The 19918-nt window shown below is 38.7% G+C and overlaps 1 protein-coding gene across 6 annotated transcripts in view; it reads right to left on the bottom strand.

The window, feature by feature from the left end:
• PARD3 (par-3 family cell polarity regulator) overlaps positions 1–19918 on the bottom strand; it is a 563676-nt gene that overhangs the window by 106978 nt on the left and 436780 nt on the right. For 4 of the 6 annotated variants that reach the window (XM_083704625.1, XM_083704626.1, XM_083704622.1 and 1 more), the window contains 2 exons: positions 16340–16441; positions 5664–5915 (listed from right to left, as the gene is read on the bottom strand). In XM_083704625.1, coding sequence (XP_083560751.1) covers positions 5664–5915; positions 16340–16441 — 354 coding nt within the window. The remainder of the gene's footprint in view (positions 1–5663; positions 5916–16339; positions 16442–19918) is intronic. The other 2 variants (XM_083704624.1, XM_083704623.1) reach the window with 1 other exon arrangement.

The following is a 19918-nucleotide window of genomic DNA, read 5'->3' as shown; positions in this document are numbered from 1 at the left end:
TGGGAATACTCGGAACAAGACAAAATGGTATTTTCCCTGATTTCTTCCGTTTTTCAGGGCTATCAAATCTCTAGCCTTTGCCATTATGCTTGCTACTATAACATGCTCACAGGTCAAATCCACATACCATATTTTTTTTTACTTCCAGGATTTGGCAACTCTGCTGATGTGACAACATATATTACAGAACATAGCAGGTACAGTTTGTCCTGCAGGGCCTTCCTTTGTATGCTGACCACCAATCTGACATGAAAGTCTATCAAGTTTTTGTTCTCTAGCAAGGATGCCAACCTGAATAAAATATTGTGGGGACCCAGGTAAGCCCCACCCCACATAATCGATTACATGATGCAGTGCACACAAGCCATTTGAATGGGAATGCCCATCAATTTTGTGGGGGCACGGCCCCCTCAAATATTTTATTGTGGTAGGCCCACAGCCGCTAGGAGTTGGCTCCTACGTTCTCTAGCCACACAAAGTTTCTGCATCCATGTTTCCCCCCTGAAAGTGCTTTCTCACACTTTCAACAGCAAACCCCAATGGTGGATCATAAGCTGCCTTAAACACCTATCAGATTCAAAAGTAGTTTGCCATGGTGTGGGTGGGTGTTTTGTGTGTGAGAGAGGTTTGAAGACAACCAGTTTAACCATTGCTTAGGTTCATGAAACTAATCTCATGATTTGGATCTCAGCCTATTATCTTGAAATTTCTGAGGTCAGTTGAAAGGGAACACATTAGGTATCTGGCAGGGTTTGATTTGTGAAATGAAAGGTATCAAATCCCAAGGTTCCTTTGAGTAGGCGCACTCATTCACAAGCAGGGCTTTCATAACCCTACTCATGGACGCTAGAGAGCAATGTTTGAGTGCAATGCTGATGCTGTTTTAAGGAGGTGAGAAGGTGAGTTGCCTCAGGGGCCTCTTCTTTTGCTTCACAAAAGGGAACAGGCCCCTTTCTCAAAAAAGCTTAGCAGGTCTGGCTGTCCTTGAGGCCATCAGCAGTTGAACTGACTTTCGAGATCCTGAGGCGCACGTAACAAACAGCAACCTCACACAGTTATTCATAACTATGTTGAGTGAAAGCATTCCCTTTCTAGCAGACTCATTAAAACTGTCCTCAATGGGACTAATTCGCGGAATGAGGTGCAACTCAACATAAGCAAGCTTTCCCATTTGGGGACTTATAAGTAACCACAGCAAAAGGTGGGGGGGGGGAGTTAATAAATCCACAGGCGTTCTCCAGAATGCATTGCGGTTGGGAATAGTAATAAAATTGTGACCTTTCACTTTTGCCATAGCAGTTCTAAGGTACGACTTCATAGCAAGTCTAAACCTCTCCATTAAAGAGAAAAAAGAAATAAATTTCCAGCACTTACAGAAAGTGTTATCCTGAGGAATAACTCGTATCTCTCCATCTATTATAGGTTTGGCAGAAAGCTTAGATTTATATGCAGTGGCACCTCAGCCTTTAAAGATCATTCACATGACTGACATTACAAATAATGAAGTTTAATATAATATTCTAGTATCTTGCTTTGCCATTTTAAAGAAATATTTACCTTGATATTGCTATGTAATATTTTACAGCTCTAGTAAAATATGACTCAGAAGGTGTTTTTTTTATAGAGGCCTCTGAGAGCAAGTCTTTTTATTCTTTTTCAGTGCATTTCTAAATTGTATTACTGAATAATCCACTGCCTCTCAGAAGTTAAGCTGAGGTAAATATTACGAGATAAACAACAGCAAAATAAAATGGTCTATTGCTTTCCTATGACATCAGTGTATCTGGATCATGTGTGACAATTTTTAAAACTCAGCATTCATGTTTTTTTCCCAATAGACTAAACAAAGGACGAGATGAATTTTTTCCCTTGCTTATTCTGTCCTGGCCAAAAATTCTTCAGTCTATATATTTCTATGACATAACCTCATTCCACTTTTAGCGGAACAGGAAGCAGTTCAGCATAGGTTTCCCTTTTCATTTTTTCTCTTTTAATGGCAAAGCGAATGCAAAAAGCATATGATTACGGTATTTACGCTTCCATTAAAGTGTCCGCAGCAAGTTGGGTGATTCTAGCCTACTATTTTGAAGCTATTTAGGTTTACAGCAGCACGGTGCCCATTTCATTTCAATTATATTTGAGGACAATGCACTCTTGGTGGAAACTGATGGCACAGCGACAGCCAGTAAATGTCCATTAGCAGCTGTCTTTTCATGGGGTTCTCTCTCTGGATGGTGGGTCACAGCATATTCTCTCTCTCCTCCTTCTCTTTTTCTCCCTGACCCTTCTCTCTCTCTCTCTCTCTCTCTCTCTCTCTCCACACACACACACATTTAGCAACATCATTTCAATCTGAAATAATTATTGTAGCAATAATGATAAAAACCACAGCCAGTATTGATCAATCTTTTTCTTTCTTTCTTCCCTATGATGTAAAACGCACCAGCAACACACTTCTTAGCTTGGCTAAAAGCTCTTGCTACAGGAATACAATTCTCCAGACACCGTTTGGTATGGAAACAGAAGGAATAGAAGGAAATAAACCAATTATAAACTCCATCTAGAGTCCCCCCCCCAAAAAAACTCTCTGTGACTCTCTGATGCTCATAATGAAGAGGTAACCATCGAGGGGGGGGGGGGACTTAGAATTCCCAAATAATGTCTGAATAAAACAAGGAACTAATGTAGCAATGACCATGGATAAATCTTTAACTGAACTTAAAATTAACTCTTGGTGAACAATGCCAGAGCATTCTTAATGAGAAATGTTTGGTAAAAAAATCCAACCATTTGTTTGTAATGGAAAATACCTTAATTTTAAATTTCTCTGAACATTACCCAGTGAACATTTTGTTATGTTTCAAAGGAAATTACTTGATAGGAATTAAATCTATTGGAATATAAACTTGTGAGGATCAGGATGGAAACTGGCATAATTTTAACAAAACCTTCACACTGTTATCACTAACCTTTTACAGTGATTTCAGTGGGACCCTTAATATAAAAAGGGACTTTTGACTATCGACTTGCTTGTAGACTCAACCACATCTTGACTTCAAGCCCAGCAACATGTACACACTACATTGTCAGGCAGCTTGCACCAAAGCAGGTCCCACTGTACTAATGCCTGCCTACCTGGTCTAGCACCCCCACTACCAGAGAACACAGATCTGGTGGCTGCAAATTTGCTGGCGGTGGACATTTTGTCCCCCCCCACAATGTCCTTGATGTTGTGTTGGTCTGGAGCATTATGGGAAAGCAAAATGGTGCCTGCCATTAACATATGATGGCCAAATGGCTGCTGCCATTTTGTTTTCCCCACAATGCCCTGAGCACATGCAACATCTAGGACATTATAGGAAATACAAAATTGTGTATGCCAAGAAGCAGCTGGTCCTTATTGTGAACTTCAGGAGGGCCCCGTTCATATAGGAGACTGCCTGCCAAGGGTCCTAAAACCTGGAGCTACTCGTTGCCAATCTACATATTAACACTAACAAAATGCACTTAAGACAAATCCTTTTTGTAGCTTCACATTAAGCACAATGATAATGCTGGAAAAATCTGGAAAAGATTTAAGATTGCTTTCTCAGCAACAGTGCACTTATGTGCTGGACCATTTTCCTTAGAGTTTAGTTCAGGTGAAAACTTTTAAAACAACCTTTGGTCCAAATGTAATTTTTTTCTTGGCATTACACACAGCATACTGTGCTGCACCATAATAGCTGTATTAGAAATTAAATAGCTCAATAAAACTTTCTGGGAAACTACTGATATTTGTTGTTTCTTACGGCATCAAGAATGACAGGTAAAAGAAGGTTGAGCAAAGCTCGGTCTGCGAAATGCAACAAAAAGCTTGAAACAGCAGACTGGTCTCATCTACAGTAATATTTAGCATAATTATAGGAGTGCAGGAGCCCTGTATTAAGGCTGAGATGGATGGATCGCATTCTGTGCCTATAATGAGAAGGGAAACAATAGGTTCTGCAGCTTACAGTTAGAAAATAGCTCCATAGATAGATATTCTGATGTCTGCTATTGGGAAAGGTGCAAGAAAAGCCATTTGCCCCTCTCAGATGGAAAACATTGCAAAGCCAAGTGTCAAACTTGTCATAGTCCCTAATCCTGGGGTGTGACCACCCATCAATCACGTGACATCACAATGATGTCATGTGTCTAGTTTTTGCAAACTGGTATGAACAAAGGCCTTGGCAATTAGCCGACTGTAGTGCTCTTCATGGAAACTGCAATGATCATCACTGCCTGGATGGTTAGGTGATCAAAAGGGCTGCCATGAACAGCACTCTGTAAGCTGCAACAACCAGCTCTTTGTCAGTGCTTCAGAAATGCTGGGCAGGGAACCTTGCAGGTGCTACTGATAATCAACCTCTGTTTTAGCTCATCCATGTCTTTACCTGCCCCACACCTGATTCCATATGCAACAAGTGGTGTGGCTTGACCCAAATGACTTCATGGGCCAATTGGGGAGGCCTGGCTGGCCTGTGGTTCAAAAGTTCCCCAGCACTGCTCTAGTCTATAAAAATACAAAGTCATTCTATAGTGTCAGGCCATTGGGTCTATATATTCCAGTATTGTCTACTCTGATTGGAAGTCAGGGGAACCTTTCTTTGTGTTGTCACCTTTAACTGGAAATGATTGAGATAGGAACTGGAGATTTCTGAATGCAAAGCATGTTTTCTATGGCCTCTGCCCACAGAGTTCTTACAAATTCTTAATCTTTATATACCCTGACTCCCTTCACTTCTTTTTTCCACTCTCTACTTCTACCCCTTTGTTTGGTTTTTATACCTTCTATATCTTGCCTGCCTTCTTTTCACATGCATGCCACTGGATTTGGTGAAACCTGACCTGCCTAGAAGTGGCTGAATATGGTTCAGTTTGGAATATGAACAACAACAATGAAAGAGTATCTTTATTACTTTGAGCTTAGTATGAATTGTTACTAGCATACCAATCACAGATCAAATTAAATGAATGTCCACGAACAGCTTAGCAGCAACCTCTAGTATGGTAATCATTAAAACAAAAAACAAAAAAAATCCACAGTTTTTAAACTGTGCAAGAGGGAAATTAGGAATTGGGTATAGCTAGGTTGTCAGATCTAAAGCTTCAAGATTAAAATGTGTTGCTTATATCAGGAATTGGTTTCAAACGGTCAAAAGGCTGACAGAGAGACCCACCTTGAGGTCAAGAAACAGTGGCCTAAATAATTCTGTTTGCACCCCTTTTCCAAAACAAAAGCAATATTCTCTCAGGCACTGGCCCAGAGAACCAAAGTCAAATGCTACCCACAAGCACCACAGCTTATTACTAGAACTGCCAATAATTGAACCCGAAGCTGTTCCAAGTTTGACTTTAATTTGAATTATACTAAACAGTGCAATTTGGATCCAAAAGCATTTCCAGGAGATGATGAATTGTGTTAGGATCATCTGAAAAGATTGTACTGCTCATTCCATTATGACTTGATTTGTGTGAATTCAATATTTTTCTCTACAAAGGCTTTTAAAAAGCCATTAATAAAATGCAGTTCTGGCTTTACAGCTGATGAACAGTCACCTCCCACAGCCAAAAATAATAAAATAAAATAAAATACAAACCAGACATTGGAAGCAGAATATTGACTGCAGCCTGGTGCCTACCTGTCTGCAGGTGAAGACTTGGAATTGCGTGCTTTCTTTACTTGGGCATATAACGCTTCAACCGTTGGCCCTTCCCTAGGGCTCTGTGGTCTATTGTTCATTGTGCCACTATTTATGGAGGAATTATATGAAGCAATTCCAGCATACATTGAGTCACCATCGCATCCAAAAGTCCTGTTTAATTCTTGGATCTCGGCATAATCCCGTTCCCGAGCTTGTCTCTCACGAAACTCTCGAGTCTTGGCTTGAATTCTGGAAATGAGAAATAAGGCTAGAAATATATTTGAAAGCTGGGTGCAAAAATGCTCATATTCATAGGTAAGTAAAACCTACTAGGGGGGAAATCACAAAAGTGCTAGAGTGCAGTACTTAAGAATCATGGGGCTTTAGTCAGAGTTAGACTCCAGAGTACATTTCCTAACTCTTTAGAAATTTTGTGGATGGGGAGACACATATAACAAACGTAACTCAAGGTTTGCAAGTTGCAGACAGCACAGCAATGTTTCCATGTGACCATACTGATGGCACCAAATACCTCTTTGGGTGTTATTCCTCCTGTCCTCCTTCTCCATGGGCTCATTATACCCAAGAACATAAGATAAGCCTTCTGGATCAGGCCAAAGACCCATCTAGCTCAGCATCCTGTTCTCACAGTGGCCAACCAAATATCCAAGAAAAGCCTGGAAACATAACCTGAATGCAACAACACTCTCCTAACAAGTGATTCACAGCAACTGATATTCAGATACTGCCTCCAACAGTGGAATTGAATATAGCCATTGTAGAGTTTTAGTTTTATTATGCTATTTATTTTAGCATTGGAACTCCCTTACTCTGGATATTCAACTTGCTTTCTCATTAGGTAAGATGCTGTCACTCAAACAATTCTTACCCTGCCATATGTGGCTTGCAGATTGCCTCATAAAACTACAAGTGCTTTGATTCTGTTGCATGTGGTAATTATTAATCATTGGTGTTTGTATGATGATGTATTTCACACCATAATGATATCACATTGCAACCCAATGCTTTCAGTATCCTTTACCATTAAAAGCATATGGTGGAGGTTTTAATCTTATATTTAATCTAACTCTGCCCTTCATCTATTCACAGATTATTTAATGCTTTTTAGCAATCCCGCTTTATGGTTTCTATAAAGAACTCGTAAGAATATCTCGGAAGGTTAAAAGCTGACATTATTTATATCAATAGAAAACTTTCCATTGACTCGGTGAGGATAGCATATCATTCATTCATTGACTGTATAAATATCTCATTGAGTAATACCTATAATTAATAAGAAAATAAGCATCTCCACATATTGCAGCCACATTTCTTCTGTGAATTATGTATTATAGACATTTGAATGTAATTTAGATAATGTTTAATACAGTAGTATTATGGCTAGAAATATTAGCCATTCCCATTTAGAAACTACACATTTTGGTTTTTTAGGTGCATTACTAATATTTGCACCTGCACATGGAAAGTGTAGATCTGAAAAGAACGTATTTTCAAATATTGTGTATCATACAGGTACACTTAGAAAAATGCATTTTATCAGGACACACTATATGTGCCTATTGTCTACTGCAGGGGTAGTCAATCTGACATCCTCCAGACAACGCTGAACTACAATTCTTATTATCACTAGCCATTGGCTACGAAGATATTTGGAGTTCAACAATATCGGGAGGGCAGCATGTTGGTTCCCCCTGGAGTAGACAATACGAACAAATAGCACAGATCTAGGCTGATACAGCAGCACCCTTGGGCACTTTACCATGTGAGACAGCAACACAAAATTCCCCTGACTGCATTTATGGGTAGGGTGGAGGTATAAAATTGGTATGAAAGCACACAGGCAGCACCAAAATGACTGGAGGCGTAAGTAGTTTAGAAATACATGTTACAGCTTGACTAACGCTACAAATCAGAGACACATGCAGAGAATTCACTATCCCTTTGATTATTCAGATAATTGCCGCTGCCTTTAAAAATTAGAGTAAACATGATGTTTAAGCGCTTTTAGCTGCAAAGTATTGGACTCCTGTAGTGCAAGTTGGATAATTTGATAGGTTTTCCGGCACTGTTAAATTTAACAGCAATAAGAGCAGCTCACTTCCAATAATTGTGTATTAGAATGAATCATCCTTAAATGGTTATTTGGTATTAAGAGGGTCCCTCATCTGCTGTGGCAGGGAGAGGGAAGAGTTGTAATGGGCGTGCCTTTCAAGACTTCAGATCTATATCACCCAAAGCCAGGCATAGGCAAACTCAGCCCTCCAGGTGTTTTGGGACTACAACTCCCATCATCCCTGACCACTGGTCCTGTTAGCTAGGGTTGATGGGAGTTGTAGTCCCAAAACATCTGGAGGGCCAATTTTGCCTATGCCTGCCCTAAGCCCTGCAAGTATGGGGTGGTCAAATTGGAGAAACCCTGTTTCTGTTTTATAAGCTATCAGTCTTGGCCAGCAGACCAACAAACCTACCATCACCACCTGCCCAAAAGAACACACAGTATTCTAGATGTTCTAAAAAGTATATATTATTTTTACCTAGAAAGGAATCTGTACTTTGGTCATGACTGCTTGGCTATATTGCATATCCTGTTGTTCTTTCCTCACAAGTATCATAAACATACCAATGTGACATGGAAATAGATCAGCACTACTAATCCTGTAAACTGCCCTGACTCTGCAAAGAGTAACTGGGTGTGAATGGGTTTAGTGAGTACTTTGGATGTTGTAATGTACCAAGCCACAGTTTGTTAGGCATGTCGCTCAAGAGAAAGGGCTATTTCCCTAAATCTTTATGTAAGATCACAGGAACATGTGAAACTGCCTTATACCAAGTCAGACCTCTGGGCCATCTAGCGCATTATCATCTATACAAACTAGCAAGAGATCTGCAGGATTTCAGACAAGGGTCTGATGCTGCAGAGTGCACCTGTGAACTTTTACATCTCTGCTGGTACTGCAACATGTGAAATGCAGTGCAACTATGAAAGTCTAACAGCTTCCAACTAACTGCCACCGTTAAACCCTTGAATGATACATTTGAATAAACTAAATCTTAATTACCAATGTGGGCTGCTCATTTTGTTGGTGTTGCTTTTTAAGGCAGAGGACCACTGGAAATTTACAAGCGAAAGGACATTACAGAGAAGACCGAGAACTAGGATGGGATTACATGGCCCACAGATATTTGTTTTTCCTTAGCTGTCAAATAGGGTGGTCCACGTACAAATATATGTGTCAAGTCATGGCCAAAGTGCAAGTAATTGTGTGTTGAGTAGGATTCAGAAGACTATAACAAAAAAAACATTACTGCACCAATTAAAAATACCAAAGTGAGATATCAGTTTGTATTTACAGTCGATAGAGTTTCTACTCCCAAATCTCTTTGTCTAGTCTACAAGTGCAATGAAAATATTTTGCTCTGAAGAAACAAAGTGTAGATTTCCCAGTAAAAATATTATGGTCTCATTGGGAATTCTGGAAATACACCAGAAGAGCATCCTGCTGTTGAAGCCCTGACTCCATCTGATATTTTAATAGCTCCAGATGGCCTTTACTGGAAGACAACACTCTCACTATTCTTTTATCATGACCCCTGAGGTCACAAATGATCTGCAAGGATGGTGCTATTGTCCTTTCAAGAGTACGTTAGTATGCTTCCCATTAAATCTTTGCTGTTATTTGACCATACTTTCACTGACAAAACGAATACAATCAGTTTTCTCAAATGGCACTATATGCAAAATTATAAGAAATGTGTTTTTCTGGCTGTTCCACTATAGTCCCCGTTAAAGTGAACAATGCCATTTGATGCATTTTTTCATCAGGTGGTTTTCTAACACAAACCACATGAGCGATCCCACCTATTCATTTATGTAAGAATGTTGGCCCTGAAAATAAAAATCTAAGCACATTAAGGTCCATGTCTACCAACTTTAATGGATGTTCTAAGAACAGTGAGCCTATTGTAAGATTCATTGCTGTGAGATAATTAATATTCACATTTTTAATGAATTATTTGTCCTTTGCCATTGTCATAAATAAAGCACTCTGGATTTGCATAGACAAAAATATTAAATAAACTAATGCTCTAAATAAAGTAATAAGGTTAATTTCCTTCCTGCTGTCACTAAATTCATGTTAGCAGCCTCTCTTCAGCTTGACATCAATTAATGATTTTAATTCCACACTCTTGTCACTGTGCTCACTACCCTTTCCTCTAATTAAAATGGATGATGCATGATGAAGGGAAAACACAAGACTTCTGTTCTTGTAACATTTCTATTCATTAGTATACTTTTTTACAGCAAAAGGCTTGTAGCTTTAATGGCACTAAAGGAAGATGAAGAAAGGCTGTATTATCTCTGAGAGGCGTAGGCTTTAACACCCTTAAGGGGAACAGACAATACATAAAATTACCATTGTTGGAGGACCAAGTCCTCCAGAACAAGATATCAATATAGTCTATTAATTAGTATGCATTATCTATTAATAAATGTGTACATGCACATATACCTTTAAATGTATGCACATTCTATTTCATGATTATACTTTGGGTGTCCACAATCTAAATAAATGCAATTTATTGTGACATCTAACACTAAGTACTATTGGGCAAGAATGCAATGATTTTGCTGTGATGATATGACATTTATATAGGACAGTCTGGTGTGACGAGAAAACTGAGGAATGCTGGTTTTGTAAAGAGAGAAAAGAAGTTTTTTACCATTTATGGAGTTATGGTAGTAAATGTGACTAATTAAATTTTCCAGAAAGATGAGATTCTTCAGTATGCTTCTTGAACAATGTAAACTTGAATGTCCCCATCAACATATTGGGTCTCAGGAAATCTTTATATTTTAACTATGGCAAGAATTCTGTACGGCAAGTCTTGGAAGAAGATTCAAAACTTAAAAAATATATAATTAGGAAGATGTGGGAACAACTGGTGGCTATAATGCTAAGAGATTAAGGAAAGATAGCAACCCTACTGAATACATAGAGATCGGTAATTTACTATATGAAAAGAGATTTAGAAATATTAGGAATGTTGGGATTGATTATATGCTGCTGTAGGGTAATCTGGTGACAATGTAAATGTATACTTGAGAAATAATTTCATTCCACGATGGTGCAAAAGGTAAGATATAGGCAATTAAAGCATTTTACTGTAAGTTATTTATATTTAACTTATGTTCATTAATTAATTTTGTTAAATGTATATACATGTACATACATACACATATCAGTCTGCATTGCATCTTCAAATCATAGTGCATATACCCACATAGTTTCTAGTTATTTTGTTTACATGATGGGTGAGCAGTCATCACCTTGACGTGGAAGAACGTCTCACTGTGTTTTAGGTCCCTACTGCCTTAAGTAAGTAATCTGTTGCAAGTATAACTTCCAGCAGAGACTGTGAAGCTTATAACTTTTAAAACCTCACTAAGAGTTCCTTCTGGTTCCAAGGGAGAAACTTTTCTCACATCACTTTTCAACTCAGAGACAGGCTGATGACAAAAATATCATGGTACAAATTATTTGGAAAGACTACTGTACTCCTTTTAGCCATTTATAATACATTCTTAAATATAAAGTAGAGTCCTAATGCCATCCTTACAACTGAAGAGTCTTGGCAATGCACAATACATTTAGAAACCAAGACTGAGAATCTTTGCTGCAGTCATTATTTTCAATCCCATGAGCTCCTAGACATTCCACTTGGCAAATTTCTGTCTCCACTTTCTTCACACTTGGGATCAGAAAGACCCACAAAACCAGTGCGGGGAGCTCCCCCTTCTGGTTCAGGAGCTGTGAAGGACAGAGGCTGTTTTCATTTCAGCACTGATACCCACTGACTAAATTTGCAAAGAGAAGGATACTAACAGATTCACTTCATAAATGTAATCTTATTTGACTAAGAAGCAAAAGGGTAGCAAAGTTCTGAAACAATAAACACCAAGGGTGGTTGATTCCCCCCACCCCAAAGGATGGCTCACATTTAGAAATGCACAAATACAACTGTTAACTTTTAGAGACTGATCAATCTTTAGCACTAACTCCCGAAGCTCTTTGCAAGTCAACAAAATCAGGAGCTCTTAAATATTTTAAAACAGCATTTCAAGAAAACCCCATCATGACCCCCTCCAAAATCTAGCTATCCCTGTAAGTAATGTCATTCCAACTTGCCCTTGGGAGCTAACCACTGGCAACATGATTTTTTCTGTTCTAAACCAAGACAGCCAATAGTTAAGTGATTAACAAGTAAACATGCATTTATAAATAAATATCTAAATAGTATTATTATTGTTGTTTAATTAATACACACTGCCAAAAGAACTGACAGACAAGGATGCATATCTAAGCTGTACAGAGATTATAAATGTTTGGAATGTAAGCTTTTGCGCCTCTCAAATCTCTTCTTTAGGGCCTTTCTGGAAAATCAATTTTTTAGTGTGATAAATGTGTAGCGGTTTTCCCTTTGTTGCATGGGATCCAGACATTTTCCCTTAAGGAAGCAATTCTGTTTCAGTAATGTCACAGTTTCCCCCGCATTCAAGCCACAATATATTGCTGCTTGGAGGATGTCACTCTTTTCCCAGTTAGCAGGCTGCAACAGACTGCTGTCTTGAATATGATTTACGGGCACCTATTGCGTAGATTCCATGACATCACTGATGACAGGGGAAACTCCCATTATGCTTCTGCCATCTATGATTCGGACTCTAAATCCTTGAAAGTGGCTTCTATCAGGAGCTGAAGTTTACAAGTATGGAAAAACCTTGTTTGCTTCATGCTGCCTCTTTCTCAGTTAGCAAGTCTTCACATTTTGCCTTGAGACTCCAGCAAGAATCCTTGCAAAGATTAAACTGAGATGGGAGTTGTATAATCCTGTGCTGTTACCCCCTCTGCAGGCTTAACACATTCTCTCTGTCTCTGCTGAATATCTTACTATATTGCACTTAATAGGGAATGACATAATTGCATAATTAAGGGAAAGGGTCATATATCTGTGGGAGAGTATCTGTTTTTCCAAGTTTCGTCTACATGGTGATCAAAGTGCTATCATTCTATCAATACAGGTGCACTGACATATGTGTCATGTGTAGAATGCAATGTACTACTGTACTTTAAAAAAAAGATCATATTACTTGAGTACTATTATAGGACCATGCCTTATTTTCATTGGCCAGTTTCAGGAATTGAAACTATCAGCCATGTTTGATATTTATATAATATAAATAAATATAAAGGGGGTAAAGAAATATTTACTATATATTTGGGCACACTTAACAATCTCCTTTTCCGAAATAGCTTCCTTTTATGTGGGTTTCAAGGATACACTAAGAATGGCTGAAGGAATCTTGCTTCATACAAGATGGGATTCATAATAAAGCAGTGGGATACTGTATAAAAATGGCAGTCTTAATTCAATTCGTTCAATGGAAAATTAAGCTACATTAATTTGCTTGTCTTCTAATCAATGTGAACAAAATACTTTCAAGACTTCGAGCAAAATACAATGCAAGCAAAACACTATTAAAATTATAGAGTCAGGGCAAAATAATTTTATATAATTGTGGCCCTGATTGATTTTTTAATGGATCATCCACTTGTTCTCTAACCCCGATGGACTTTCGCTGCATTTTGGTTCTACACAGTAAATTCATTACACCAAACCTAGCTCCCCTGTGCATTTCATCATTAGAGCAAGCAAATTTGATATTAAGTTATTTGTGTCATTAACAGCACAGGAAGAAGCAAAAACAGAAGTATTTCTAAAAACAAGCTACTCTCTAAATTGAAATGTTCTACTGGATCCCTAATAAATTTTTCAAGGATGGCCCAAAGTTTCAGCCACAGAATTTTTTTATTATACTGTTTTACACTTCCTGCTTCTCCTTACACTCCCTGCTTCTCCTAACAGCAGTAAGTTTCAGGGCAGCTCTTTGAGATGGTCAGTTTCCTTGCAAGGAGCCATTTAAAGTCCCCTTAATTATATACTATATTTATCCCAAGCAGTTTACAATGGGTTGGATCTTAACATATCTTTTTTCTGATTTGTTCTTTTTAGAATAATAATGAGCTATTGTCAACACTGTTATTTTTCTTAAACAATCATCACTCAATAAAACAAAAGAGAAAAACATGAGAATGTAACAATCATAGGCAATTTACATTGGGAAACACGTTAGTAACTGGCACTGTAGGAAGTGGATTGGAAAGAACAAGTAGCACAGGAGATCCCAAGACCAACACCTCCCTTGTAATCATGCAGGCCCAGTGAATGTATCACTAAAGTAATTATTACAGCTGGAATAGGCTTGGTGTAGGAACAAAATGTGGGAGTCAATTCATGTAAAATTATTCATATATATATATATATATATATATATATATATATATATATGTTAAGACATATATATGTTAAGACACAGACATGGCTTAATATTTAGGGCTGCTTTCTCACAGTACAATTTTGGATGTGCACATTAGACTGAACATTTGTAAACTTAGATATGTAACGTTAAGTATTTTTTTTGGGGGGGGGGAGGAATCACATGCTTATGGCATGATCATACCTAGCTTGAGCGTAATCCAAGTTTGTGAAATGTTCTTGAGAGATGTGTCATTAAGTTCATATGTTACATTAGTGCATAGCAAATACAGTGCACAACAAATATACCATCACTTATTAAAATATATGTTATGATGGATTATTGCTTCTGTTCCTTGGGTTTACACAATACTAGGAATAAAGGTACAAGGTAGTGATCCTTACCAGGGATTGGCTATCAAGATCTCTCTCTTTAAATATAGGGCTAGGGAACATAGATGCTATTGAACGCCACAACTCCAATCAGCCACGGTGAGGAACGATGAGAGTTGCAGTTTAGCAACATCTGGAGAACCACAGATTCCCCCACCTCTGCTTTAAACTGAGGACATGAATCTAATTTTACTGTTGAGGGTATGTTTACAATTAGCCCAATTTATATTTCCAGAATCAGAAATAAAAAAAGCATGCATATTCGTGCCTGCATTAGAAAGCCATGAGAAGCAAACTGTTTCTTCTGTTGCTTTATCAGGTTCCCTCCTCTCTTTTTTTGTAACATTTGAAGCCATGCTAACAGAAAAGGAAGGGAATGTGTCTTGCCATATTTCCCCCGTCAGTTTCTATTTCCCCTGAAAAGCCTCCCCGAAGACTGGCAGCTTGCTAAGTTTAAGCTCTAGGACAGCACCCTATAATGCACGAGGGCTGCTGTCAGAAGCAAACGATGCCCACCCCTCATGTACATAGAGGCCTCTCTGGATCCCAGCCCAATAAATTACTTTATACTGGGAAGAATTTTCAACACTGCTGGGGGACATCCAGTGTAAAGTACTAAGAGTTTTCTGATCGAAACAAACAATGAAATGCGTAGACATGTGTAGTCCTGCTTATAAAATTATGCGCATATTTGTATTCCAAGGTAATTTAATGACGCAAATTAAAAAAGGGATCCGACTACAGTTCAACATGCAATCTAAACTGGAATAGCTTCATTAACGTCAATACTGCAGCACGCTGCAATTAGTCAGCGACCTATTTTCTATTAATATTTTTTCGAATTATAAATAGCCATCGTTGTTAGTGTTTAACTTCACTGCAAAGTAAAATGTTGTAGGAATAGTGGCAGCAATTTAGAATCAACTGTTGCATCATAAAGCTAATCAAGTTAATTGACTTCAATGTGATTTTGTAGTGCTCTGGAAGTGACAGACTGGAATTGCAGGCCTGCGTTCAGATATAAGCATTTATGAGAATTAAATTAATGTTATTTGGTGCATGATTGTAGCTAGGAACTCTGGTCCAGATGTGCATTATGCACATGGGAGCAGTGCTGTATACACGCACAGCTCCTGCCTCATATAAGCCTCCTTATCCAATGCAATTCCAGGTTATTCCAGGCACACATTTCTTTCTGTGGGCATAACTGCACTGAAAAGTTGGGGAAGTATGCATTAGCTAGGTACGTGGGGATGCATTTGGTTGGTTACTGGAAAACTGGGCTTATACAGATGGAATTTGACAGAAGTAATTATATAAAAGCATGAAGATCTTAAATTTGAGGGGGAAATACTCCAGCAAGGAGTACTCATTAGTTATTTTATACCCAGCTATTTAATCTACACAACACTACAGGACAACAGGAAAAGGTTGATCTCCAGTGACAATATTTATTTCCAACGAGGAGTTTCAAATTCAATTGAAGACACAGTGTAAAATCAACAAAAGTAGATACGCAAATGTTTTCAGGAAAAGATACAAAATTTATTCCAATTCCATATAAATATTAATGTTTTTGAAAGTGTCTAGACAATCAATTCTAGCACAGGTGTACTTATCACTCCAGTTGCCCCTGTAAAGAAGGGGGAGTGGGGATGACAAATCATGAAACAGATGCCTGGTTGCTATAACAGCCTCTGAATATAGTCAAATTATCCTAGCTGATGTCCAATATATATTCTGCTTTCTCCCATTAGTTACATGAGCTCTACAAACATATTTGTATCTGAGTCATTTGACTAAAAATGAACTCCAGTGGAATGTAAATTACCAAACGTAAAAAAAAAACCTCTATCAAGATTTAAGCAAAAGACCAAGTCTACCTCTCCTGTTCTTGCTTCATTCGTATTCTCTCCTCTTCTGAAGTAACAGCTTCCTGCACTTTTATTTTCTCAATCTTGTCATCTTTTCGATGTTTGCCAAACCTGTTAATAACAAAACAAAAGTTCTAACTTGTCAACATGAACCATAATTGTGTAGGCTTCTACTCTCCACATAGAAAACTCTGTGCTCATTATAGAATGACACTCAAACAAAGAGGGCGGGATAGAACGGCAAGGTAATCATCAAACAAATATCAGTTTGAACAGTTCAGCCTCAGTGATGCTTATATTTATAGTAGCACTCCTGGTGAGATGTTTATTTTTAGATTAATACTTGAACCATTTTATTGCATGTCCTGCTTAATTTACGTGTAAGTGCAATATGCAGATATAGTTAAGCAGTGTACATGGAGGTTAAATTACTCCATGAATGGAAAAGATTCTTCTGCTATGGGTATGGTGGGTACCTTTCCCTTCATTATTTTGGTTCTGTTCTTTGCCACCACTTCTCTTTTTGACGCCTCACTGCAATGGATGGAAGGGAATAAAGTACACCAGCTCCAAGGCTGGTTTCACTGAGGGCTCACTTTGGGACCAGAAGGCTTAGGATTCTGCAAATCTTCTGCCACCCTTGACACACATAGCCAGCACTGCAGATGCTTCCAAGGGTGCACCATGGGGTCTTCTGATGGCATATATGCTGTCACACTGGCAATCTCCCTCTTTAGCAGCGCACCAACATCTATGCCATATCCAAAGCCCCCCACTCCAAGAATGCTTTCTTGTTTTAAGCCTGCAGCCTAAGTTTAAATAATTAATAAATAAATAAACTACAGCACGGCACTTCTGCATACTACATACTGAAATAAATCCACTAGCTCCTCCTTTCTTATTTTATTTGTTGCATGTATATATCACACATCAACCAAGTCCTCTGGGCTGCTTACAAACTGTTTAAAAGAAAGAAAGAAAGATCTGGAATGGTGTGATTAACGTGTACAAAGCAAACTTTTCCACACTGCACATCATTTAAAAAATAAATAAATTCATTCACGGAAACTGATAAATACAAAGTAACACACTCAGCAGTATTAACATTACAGGTTCACAACATAAGATAAGAATAAAAAGCTTACAGGGAAAATGGATCTAGGCAACTGTCCAGTCAGAACTGGCAGAGGGGTGAATATTCACACGTGAGAGAGAAATGTTGCAACTACAGGCAACAACCAATTGACGCGCAAGCATGCATTGCATCAAACCTGGAAGTGACTTTTTAAATGGTGGGAACTGCCCTAAAACAGCCCAGAAAGGGCAAAAAAGGTACAAAAACAGTATCTAGCAATCCCACAAGCCTTTGCAAGTGCAACCCCAGGAGCCCTTGCATTGAACATTGAAGCCTGAGGAGTTGGAGTTTGAACAAGGAGGTTTGGAGGGAGTGATTGTGGTGGAGTTTGGTATCCAGTAAGTGCTGCTGATTTTTTAAGGGTTTTTCAATGGTTTCAAGAGGTTTGCAGGCTTTTCCAATGGTGTTTCATATATGTGTGATTTCATGTAACCACATGGTGCCTCATAATGTAATTCCCACGTAAATTGGGAGTTGTCTGTACAAAGGTTCAGTTACTTTTCAACATCTAGAGGGCACCAGGTTGGGAGTACTTTGATCTAAAGACAGAGCAAGTTGAGTCCTAGAGTGTAGTGGCAAGAGCAGGCATAGGCAAACTCGGCCTTTCAGATGTTTTGGGACTACAACTCCCATCATCCCTGACCATAGCTAGGTCAGGGATGATGGGAATTGTAGTCTCAAAACATCTGAGAGGCCGAGTTTGCCTATGCCTGGGCTAGAGCGTTGAACCAGGATTTGGGAGACCAAGATTCAAACCTTCAATCAGCCACAAAACACATCAGATGACCTTGGGCCTCTCAGCCTGGGGAGTGAAGAATTCCAGCCACAATTAAATGTCCAGCTATGGTCTAAGGCAGCTGCATTTCATGTCACTAAAACCAAAAGTCAGCTGGCCACCATTACCACCAAGCAAATAATCTGTTAAGAAAAAACTACTTCTGTCAAAATCCAGCTCCACATCAGAAAATGGAGGTGGGGGTGGGGAATTAGAGAACTCTAATTCACAGTAAGGAAAATACATCCAAGAGAAATGTTAAATGTCTTCTTCTCCCCAGATACTTCAAGATGTCATATTTTGCCCTGCTTAATGTATTTTTCAGTGCTAGTGAATATCTTACCATTAAATATCAACAAACTGAATATCACACTCAGATTTTCTGAGTGTGTATGTGTTTCTCCCTTCCATTTATTGATGTAGGCTTTACATTAACTTATAGATGGAAATAAAAACACAGCTTAGAGTTCCAGTATAATTGGAACGAAAGCAATTTTTTATAGAATTATTTTTATGACAGATTGAAATAACGGTTGCAAATTAAAAATATCCTGCCTGTCCCAAAGTGTGAGAAAATGATGAGGGTGAGCGGATGAAATCCTCTTCACTAATTGCCAAGATACTCCAGGGTTGTTAATTTAACTCCCTCGTTTTCCATTTGCAAAAAAGAGAAAAAAGGTCAGAGAGCACTCTGAGAAGATACCTGTTAACTCTCCAAAACGATATGATGTCTAAGTCCTCAAGTCAACTAATTTGTGACAGTTGGGACAAGCATCATTCTATATGCAAAAATGATTCTGTGCTCTTCTCTTTGCAGACATCCTAGAACATCTTCCCTCATGTCAGTGCATTCTATTGCTATCTAGATTTTGACATCTTGCAGAATCCCTTTCAAAGCACTGTCTTGCAGAGCTGCTGGGGGAGGAACAGATCACTCTTGCCAGAAATCTGAATTGCTTGCTTCAGGCTTCCCCACTCCCATTCTTCCATCCGTTTCAACTTTCCTCCCAATTTCTCTCTCTGCACATTCCATCTGACTATTGGGGCAGACAGAGACCTGCAGGTCTACCACCCTGTCCTATGAGTACTACAAACCTATGACAGGACTTTTCAATGGAAATAGCATGGACTGGACAACTGGGAAAGCTTGGAGAGTGGGTATTTCCCCCTGAAGATGAAAAACATGTAAGTCCTGGGACATTTCAAGAGTGACATGAAGGACGTCCAACATAAAACTTAAAAGAAATAAAACCAACTCAAACAAATACTGGGGGGGGGGGATGTAACCAATGCTTATTTCATGATGTCAAACAACAATGTGCTAAATTGCATTTGCAGGAAGTAGGATGAGATCTAAGTTAACAAAATAATGATAAACATACCACCGGTTTCTTAACTGAAGGCCTTTTGAACAAAGGCCCCCTTTGCAGGTGGGAGACATCTGCAGAGATATCTGCATTCCTGGATAGTGCAAGGGTATTGGGCTTGCAGTTTTTTCTTTTAATTGTAGGATTTCTGTGAGCTGAAGCCCTGGTGAGGTTGAATAAAACAGAAGGCTAGGAAGGGGAAAATCCTTGGGGCACAAGGTCTGGAGCATAACAGAAAAGGCACTCTCAGTACTGATACTACATCATTGCCATCTCCATAGCAAAGCACTTGCAGTAAGAAATTGTGGGAA

The sequence above is a fragment of the Podarcis gaigeae genome (genome assembly GCF_964106915.1).
Source record: "Podarcis gaigeae genome assembly, chromosome: 12".
Classification (NCBI taxonomy): domain Eukaryota; kingdom Metazoa; phylum Chordata; class Lepidosauria; order Squamata; family Lacertidae; genus Podarcis; species Podarcis gaigeae.
The sequence above is the reverse complement of the archived record's forward strand: the minus strand, read 5'-3'. Positions and strand labels throughout refer to the sequence as shown.